Raw genomic sequence first — 9,361 nt, forward strand, 5'->3', positions numbered from 1 at the left:
GCACTAGGCTTATGATCTGGACTAGGCACTAACTAGGCTTATGATCTGGACTAGGCACTAATTATGATCTGGACTAGGCACTAGGCTTATGATCTGGACTAGGCTCTAGGCTTATGATCTGGACTAGGCACTAGGCTTATGATCTGGACTAGGCACTAGGCTTATGATCAAAAATACCACTTCTGATACTACTTGTTGATTGTATTCTTGGAAAAACAAGGAACTGTCCATTATTAATGTAAGTTGTAAATTTCTTTTCCACTGCAGAGTTGTTTGGAGTTGTGTCTGGCCTCTGCGAACACTAGATGGAGCCCTCTGTAAGATTTAATGTGAAAACAAAATGTAAATGGAAATATAATAAATTTAATATAATATAAAAACATTTTGATTTTGATCACCTTTTATCCAGGCGAGAGGGACAGAGCAGTTCCAGTACATGTATGAAATGGCAGTCATGGTGATCCAGGGATACATTAACTTGTCACAATGACTACGCAGATCACCTTAGTTACCTTAGTTCCACTCCCTCTCACAGTCTAGTGTGTTTATAGTTCATTCACTGAATAAACAGTGCTAATGAGTCCAATGATCCTCTGTGGTGACATCTCAGAAACTCTGTCATGTGGTACAGGAGAAGTTACGTAATTGGACAAATGTTTAGATAACTGGAGTGCATGAACCAAGGTACTGTAAATACTGGGCACAGACGGTTTACATTGTTTATTCATTAACAGTGCACACAAAGTACTACCAATAATGTGTCTTCAAACAAAAATCTATGAAGGTTAGAATAGTAAAAACAAAGTTTCTTTAGTGACGTTTCATTACTCTACACAGAAAGCACACCTTCCACCACAAAAGATCATTAGGGTTTAAACACACACAGCACTCTGGTTTCTGAGAGAGGACTGTGGTGACCTAGCAGGGCTTGGTGTACATGAGGGCCTACGTTGTCTTATCTGGGTTCTGCAGGGTCACACGCCGCCGTCTCGGTGAGGGGAGGACTTGAGAACGGCCAGGAATAGGCGCACAGTCAGCCGATGGCTGAATATGAGCTGGTTCTGTCCGCTGGGCTCGGCAGGGCTGGGTCACAGCGAGGGGTCAGGGGTCAGCGAGCCTTGGCGTAGATCTTGAAGGGGTGAGGCCTGCGTGTGACGCCTACCTCTCCCTCCATACTCAGCTGCGCCCCGTCCAGCGTGGAGAAGGTGAACTTCTGGAACAGGCTGACGAAGAACAGGAACAACTCCATCCTGGCCAGCCCCTCTCCCAGACACGCACGCTTCCCTGGGCAAACACACACTTCTGCTATTTCACCTTTACTTCACCAGCTGGGTCCCACTGAGATCAAATGTCTACAAGGGAGACCGAGCCAAAATAGCAGCATAAAAGGTTACAAACAACAATAAAACATAAAATAAATGTGTTCCAAGGTTACAGAATGTACAAATTAAAATGCCTATGGACATTGTGTACCAACCGAATCATTTATCATTGAGCTTATAATAGTGATGGAGGACCAGGGCCAGTGTTAGCGGTGGTTCAAGAGAGGGAGGGTTATACTGCTAACCTGCAGAGAAGGGCAAGAAGGCGTCTCTTCTCACAAACTTGCCCTCCTCATCCAGGAAGTGTCCAGGGTTGAAGCAGTCAGGCGTCTCCCACTCCGTCTTGTCAAACAGCACGGATGTCAGGTTAGGTATCAGGGTTGTCCCCTACATGCAGCACAGAGAAATACTGAAACACATGACAACTGCACACAAAAAAGTAGTCTCCTTGTAGTCCAAGGTGTATTTTCCCTGTTCTTGGTTGTGAGTGGAGGGAGCCAGTAGACTATTTGAATATAAACACATTGATGGACCACCCCAGCCCAGTCACATGGTCACTGCTCGCCCGCTGACGCCAGGAAAAGACACAGACAGTATTGTCTTTCCCGTTGTTTGGATGCTCTCCTTAACAAAAACATTCTACATTGGTCATTTCTGCCCCCTGAATACATCTCAGACAGTGAGCATCCCTGAATAGCCAGTAGTCAAACATACACACACCTTGGGTATGAAGTATCCCCCTAGAGTTGTGTCTTTCTTGGCCCTCCGGAGTCCGTCGAGGGGAATGATGTTGCCCATCCTCTGGCTCTCATGGATGACAGCGTCAGTGTAGGGCATGTTGGCTCTGTCGGCCATGTTGGGCTGGCGGGACTGTCCAATCACTCGGTCAATCTCGGCCTGGACCTTCTCTGTGTGGTAGAAAAGTTCTGAATGCACTATTCTATCTAAGTAGCCTCGAAATGGATATCTCTTCCTTCTGATTCCCGGTGAATCCCAGTCTGGAAAGTCACATGGACTAATGACATTTAGACCTATATTTGAGTTTATTTGGCAAGTTGAAGATACAGTGAGCCTAATGTGATGTCCGTTGAGTCATCTGTCCTTTCTGTAAACACTCAAGTTCCTGTTTTAGAGTTCATTAACACCCTCCACCTCTCACTTCCAGGAAACCCATCCCAAAGGCTCAATGTCCGGTTGCGGACCTGGTTGAGTGGCAACTCTAGGTGTGTGTGTGTGTGTGTGCGTGTGTGTGCGTGTGTGTGTGTGTGTGTGTGTGGGGGGGTGGGGGTGTGTGTGTGTGTGTGTGTGTGTGTGTGTGTGTGTGCGTGCGTGCGTGCGCGTGCGTGCGTGTGTGTGTGTGTGCGCGTGTGTGCGTGTGTTTGTGTGTGTGTGTGTGTGTGTGTGCGTGTGTGTGTGTGTGCGTGCGTGTGTGCGTGCGTGCGTGCGTGCGTGTGTCAGTCATTCACCCTGGATGTTAGGGTAGGTGATGAGGTAGATCAGGGCCCACTGCAGGGTGGTGGAAGTGGTCTCAGTCCCGGCCAGGAACAGGTCCAGACAACACAGCACCAGGTTGGCCTCCTCGAAGCCCGTCTCCCTCTGTCCCTTATGCTGTCAGGTGACAGAGCGTGGAGATCAGTTCCTAGCGTGACAGAGAGAGCGGACCAATCACGGCGGCGAGCTGCTTACGTTCTCCATCTCGGTGAGGAAGACGTCGATGTAGTCCCGGGGGCTCTCGGGGTCTCGTTCCTGCCTGTGTCTGTGGACGTCCTCTCGGATGAAGGCCTGCATGCTTTCATAGTGGCTGAAGATGTCATTATGAGGTCCGGGGAGCAGCTTCATCACGCCAGGGAAGGCCTCCAGCAACTACAGGGACACAACAGGGCCTGGTGCTGAGGTGCATTTCATTGTGATGTACTGCATGGAGCATCAATCAACATGGATTGAAGCGGAAGTGCTCAAAGTTCTGCAGGCCTCCCTGTGCCTTTGTGAATGAAATTCAAGTCTCACCAAAGTGTTTTGTTTTCCTACTTAACTGTTGTTCTAACTTTGTAGTTCGTTCTCATAGATCAGTTAACACAAATTCTTCCTGTGTGACATCACTTCCCTGTCCTCTTCATCCTGAAACTATGTCACTTCCTTTTTCACTTATAACCTATCGACCTCGTCCCCAAATGACTCACTCTTGACCTGGATTCACTTCCTGTGCTCGAGTCCGACTTGCAAAATCGTAACAGAATAAAACTATTGTCTTTGTTTGAAACCAGCTTGAACGACCACTCAGCGTGTTCTTTGAAATCTAAACTAAACCAAGTAAGATTTTTCCTTTACACCTTCAACCATCCCCTACCTGAGCCCAGACGGAGCCCATCAGGTGTGTGGCCTCAGTCAGGTGTCTCAGCATGTTCTGGAAGGTCTGGTTCCTGTAGTCATACCTCCTTCCAAACACCATCTGGCAGACGATATTGGAAACGGCGTTGTTGAGAAGACTCGCTGGGTTGAACGGTTCACCTGTTGTAACAAGGTAGGTTACACACAGGAAGTCCAGTATTTATAATATTTCATTCTATTCTATTTTGTTTTATTCTGTTCCTAGTCTAGTTTGGGTCTATGTCTCTCCCCCGCCCCTCTCTCCATTGTATGCATGCATGCATGTGATAGATTTTTTCCCCTCTCTCTCTTTCTCCTCCTCTCAGCATCTTCTCCTTTCCCCTCTGCCCCCCCCCCCCGCCTCCGCCCCCCCTCCTCCTCCTACCCCTCTGCCCCGCCCGCCCCCGCCCCCCCCCCTCCTCCTCCTACCCCTCTGCCCCGCCCCCCCCTCCTCCTCCTACCCCTCTGCCCCCCCCCGCCCTCCTCCTCCTCCTACCCCTCTGCCCCGCCCGCCCCCCCCCCTCCTCCTCCTACCCCTCTGCCCCGCCCCCCCGCTCCTCCTCCTACCCCTCTGCCCCCCCCGCCCCCCTCCTCCTCCTACCCCTCTGCCCCCCCCGCCCCCCTCCTCCTCCTACCCCTCTGCCCCCCCCCGCCCCCCTCCTCCTCCTACCCCTCTGCCCCCCCCGCCCCCCTCCTCCTCCTACCCCTCTGCCCCCCCCCCGCCCCCCCTCCTCCTCCTCCTCCTACCCCTCTGCCCCCCCCCGCCCCCCCCTCCTCCTCCTCCTACCCCTCTGCCCCCCCCCGCCCCCCTCCTCCTCCTACCCCTCTGCCCCCCCCCGCCCCCCTCCTCCTCCTACCCCTCTGCCCCCCCCCGCCCCCCTCCTCCTCCTACCCCTCTGCCCCCCCCGCCCCCCTCCTCCTCCTACCCCTCTGCCCCCCCCGCCCCCCTCCTCCTCCTACCCCTCTGCCCCCCCCCGCCCCCCTCCTCCTCCTACCCCTCTGCCCCCCCCCGCCCCCCCCTCCTCCTCCTCCTACCCCTCTGCCCCCCCCGCCCCCCTCCTCCTCCTACCCCTCTGCCCCCCCCCGCCCCCCTCCTCCTCCTACCCCTCTGCCCCCCCCGCCCCCCTCCTCCTCCTACCCCTCTGGTTCTCCATCTCCTCCTGTAGGTAATGGCTCTCCTCACAGATGCTCTGCTCCAAGGAGCTCTTGCCCAGGCCAAAGCTGCGAAGGGTGGCGAGGGCAAAGCGGCGTTGTGTCTTCCACGGCGGTCCGTTACTGAAGAACAGCCCCCCTGGGGAGAGAAGACAGTCTGTTACTGAAGAACAGACCCCCTGGGGAGAGAAGACAGTCTGTTACTGAAGAACAGACCCCCTGGGGAGAGAAGACAGTCTGTTACTAAAGAACAGACCCCCTGGAGAGAGAAGACAGTCTGTTACTGAAGAACAGACCCCCTGGGGAGAGAAGACAGTCTGTTACTGAAGAACAGACCCCCTGGGGAGAGAAGACAGTCTGTTACTGAAGAACAGACCCCCTGGAGAGAGAAGACAGTCTGTTACTGAAGAACAGACCCCCTGGGGAGAGAAGACAGTCTGTTACTGAAGAACAGACCCCCTGGGAGAGAAGACAGTCTGTTACTGAAGAACAGACCCCCTGGGAGAGAAGACAGTCTGTTACTGAAGAACAGACCCCCTGGAGAGAGAAGACAGTCTGTTACTGAAGAACAGACCCCCTGGGGAGAGAAGACAGTCCGTTACTGAAGAACAGACCCCCTGGAGAGAGAAGACAGTCTGTTACTGAAGAACAGACCCCCTGGAGAGAGAAGACAGTCTGTTACTGAAGAACAGACCCCCTGGGGAGAGAAGACAGTCTGTTACTGAAGAACAGACCCCCTGGGGGGAGAAGACAGTCTGTTACTGAAGAACAGACCCCCTGGGGAGAGAAGACAGTCTGTTACTGAAGAACAACTCCTACATCACTAGCAGGTCTCAGGTCATGTGACCTGCTCCACCCCTACATCACTAGCAGGTCTCAGGTCATGTGACCTGCTCCCCTCCTACATCACTAGCAGGTCTCAGGTCATGTGACCTGCTCCCCCCCTACATCACTAGCAGGTCTCTCAGGTCATGTGACCTGCTCCCCTCCTACATCACTAGCAGGTCTCAGGTCATGTGACCTGCTCCACCCCTACATCACTAGCAGGTCTCAGGTCATGTGACCTGCTCCACCCCTACATCACTAGCAGGTCTCAGGTCATGTGACCTGCTCCCCCCCTACATCACTAGCAGGTCTCTCAGGTCATGTGACCTGCTCCCCTCCTACATCACTAGCAGGTCTCAGGTCATGTGACCTGCCCCCCCCTACATCACTAGCAGGTCTCAGGTCATGTGACCTGCTCCCCTCCTACATCACTAGCAGGTCTCTCAGGTCATGTGATCAGGGCCTGTTGGTTGTTCCCCGCTAAAGACTAAAGGTGAGCGAGTGTTGGAAGTCGTGGCTCCTAGGCTGTGGAAAGCGCTTCCATGGGATCTACCTGCCTCTGTGGCCTCTGTTGACTCTTTTAAAACTCAGCTAAAGACTCATCTTTTCAGACTAGTCTTTGTCCAGCCTCCTGTGTCTTTTTACGTATGTTTCGTTGTCCTTGCTTTTTGTGTTATTGTGCTCTTTACCATTTAAAAAAAAAAAAAAAAACAACATTTGTGAAGAACTTTGTGACCCCTGTCTGTGAAAGGTGCTACTGTTCATAAATAAAATGTACTTACTTACTTAGAAGGAATGAGGGGCTCAGGGAGTAAAGGTGTTATGTGATGTGTGATTGTGTACTGTTATATGATGGGTATCTGTGTGTGTGTGTGTGTGTGTGCGTGCGTGTGTGTGTGTGTGTGTGTGTGTGTGTGTGTGTGTGTGTGTGCGTGCGTGCATGCGCGCGCGTGCGTGTGCGTGTGCAGGTGTGAACGCTTATGCATACGAGTGTGTCCGGTATGTGTATGTTTGTGTGTCTGATTCACCTGAGTCACCAAAGTACAACCTGGCACCCATTTCCCTGAAGGGCCGGTCGGCGAAGTTCTGGGCCTGCGTCACCAGGGCTTCCTTCACCATCTTGTACCCAGAAACGAACACCGTCTGGTCCCTGCCCAGACGAAGGCTGAACACATTCCCGTAGACGTCGGCTAGCTGGGGACACCAGCGCAGTGAATGAGACCTCTGTCTCTCAGCAGGGGACACACTCATAAGCACACATGTCATGATAGCCATGTTTTATAATACAAAACAATACATCCTGCACTAGTAGCTCACTTCGGGGAAATGTATCAATAGAATAAGAGAACATATGAGAAGATAGTTCATATTCTGATGTTCCGGTTATCACCTATCAGCTTCGATGATCATGATCCGGTAAAAATAGTCTATCTTGTTCTGGAATATGAGACACACGGTACACCCACAAGGTGTAGAACAGGTACGTTTCATGCCTGAAAGCGGCAGCTTACCTTGGTCAGGTAGATGTGGGGCTGTTTGGTGTCGATGCTGAACACGTTTCCCACGAAGGGCAGCGGCCGGGGGCCGGGGGGGTAGTTGGGAGGGTTCCTGTTTTTCAGGAAATCAGCGATGAGCAGGAAGGCAATGATAAACAGCAGAATTCCCTTGAGATCAAGCCACAGCAAAACACCATACAGCCACATGGTGCTGAGAGAGAGAGAGAGAGAGAGAGAGAGAGAGAGAGAGAGAGAGAAGCAGGACTAGTGAGAGAGACAGAGAAGCAGGACTAGTGAGAGAGAGAGAGAGAGAGAGAGAGAGAGAGAGAGAGAGAGAGAGAAGCAGGACTAATGAGAGAGAGAAGCAGGACTAGTGAGAGAGAGAGAGAAGCAGGACTAGTGAGAGAGAGAGAGAGAGAGAGAAGCAGGACTAGTGAGAGAGAGAGAGAGAAGCAGGACTAGTGAGAGAGAGAGAGAGAGAGAGAGAGAGAGAGAGAAGCAGGACTAGTGAGAGAGAGAGAGAGAGAGAGAGAGAGAGAAGCAGGACTAGTGAGAGAGAGAGAGAGAGAGAGAGAGAAGCAGGACTAGTGAGAGAGAGAGAGAGAGAGAGAGAGAGAGAGAGACAGAGAAGCAGGACTAGTGAGAGAGAGAGAGAGAGAGAGAGAGAGAGAGAGAGAGAGAGAGAGAGAGAGAGAAGCAGGACTAGTGAGAGAAAGAGAGAGAAGCAGGACTAGTGTGGGAATCCTCTCTCCTCTCTTGTAGACCCCTCTGCCCCATTAGTGGTGGGCTGGGACCATGCTGCTGACTCACACACCTTCCACACACTGCTAACCTAACGTTGTTATGTTGCTACGTAAGAGACAAAGGAGTCTTATCCAACCCAGCTGCTATGTCTGTGGAAACAAAATAAACATACTGTTATTGGTAAACAATCAAATAAAAAGGCAGAATCATGAAGCCACGCCTGCCTTCACAACAAGCCTGAACATTCTGGTTCAAACCCCGCAAAGTTAAAAGGTTGGTTGGAGGTTAGTTACTCCATGCCACGAGAGCAAACTCTCTCTCCTCTGCTCTCATGCTCTAAACAGTGTGTCCCCCTCTTGTACTACACCAAGATCCCGGAGAGTCTCCCCACCTTTTTCCAGGCCAGTGTCACCCCCCCCCCCCCCCCATTTTTACTCTTGGCTCTCTGCTTTTTCTCTCCCCACTTCTGATTTAGTGACTATACCTAATTTACTCTACATTCTTTATGAGCCTGTCTGCTAAGTGCTTATTGTGCTTTGTTATATGAGCCACTTAAATATCCTATTATAGACTACAGGGATAGCTCACACATAATGGCCGACCATGTAGGCAACATCTCTGTAACTATTTATCTACTCTACTGATAGCCATGTCTCTCCTATGAAGTATTTGTATTGCTCTGTAAATGTTCTTAGCCAATAGACAAACATTTTCCAGGAGCTTGCTCGATCGTCTCGTTGAGAGAGGTCAGGGAAGAATTTTTACAGCTGGGTGAACTGGTTTTTGCTTCCCTCTGGAATATGTTGGGGTAGGACCTATGTCCATCCCTCCATTTCTGGGCTGTAAAGCACATTGTGCTGCCTCTGTGTATGGAATGTGCAAATAAAGCTTGATTTGATTTGATTTGATTAGACTTGTCAGCAGCATTTGACATGGTAGACCACCGGATCCTCCTCTCCACCCTCGAGGAGAAAGACGTCATTGGCTCTGCACGCTCCCTGTCTGCCTGACAGCTCGCTCCTACCAGGTGACACAGAGAGGGTCGATGCTGGAGCCACATAGCCCGGCTACGGGGTTCCACAAGGGTTAATCCCAGGTCCTCTTCTTCTTCCCCTCTACACTACATCTCTGGGCTCTGTCATTCGCTCGCATGGCTTCTCCTATCACTGCTATGCAGATGACACCCAGCTGGTCCTGTCATTTCCTCCTTCTGACACACACACAAGTGGAGGATGCATGCTTGGCTGACATCTCAGAGTGGATGGCGACACATCACCTCAGGAGACACATCACCTCAGGAGACACATCACCTCAGAAGACACATCACCTCAGGAGACACATCACCTCAGGAGACACATCACCTCAGACGACACCACCTCAGGAGACACATCAACTCAGGAGACACATCACCTCAGACGACACATCACCTCAGGAGACATCACCATTACATTACAT

General features: G+C 51.5%; 1 protein-coding gene across 1 annotated transcript; it reads right to left on the bottom strand.

Annotated features, from left to right (window-relative positions):
* Window positions 1–768: 768 nt before the first annotated feature.
* On the bottom strand, window positions 769–7,369 carry LOC311313859 (cytochrome P450 2J4-like; the record flags this gene model as incomplete). Its single annotated transcript, XM_084444079.1, has 9 exons — window positions 769–1,284; window positions 1,568–1,709; window positions 2,043–2,230; window positions 2,789–2,930; window positions 3,009–3,185; window positions 3,670–3,830; window positions 4,828–4,980; window positions 6,695–6,860; window positions 7,178–7,369. 9 exons carry the CDS (start codon window positions 7,367–7,369, stop codon window positions 1,109–1,111), a joined length of 1,497 nt encoding a protein of 498 aa, XP_084300205.1. The 3' UTR covers window positions 769–1,108.
* Window positions 7,370–9,361: the final 1,992 nt, after the last annotated feature.

Source organism: Borostomias antarcticus (assembly GCF_949987555.1).
Source record: "Borostomias antarcticus genome assembly, chromosome: 10".
NCBI classification, from domain to species: domain Eukaryota; kingdom Metazoa; phylum Chordata; class Actinopteri; order Stomiiformes; family Stomiidae; genus Borostomias; species Borostomias antarcticus.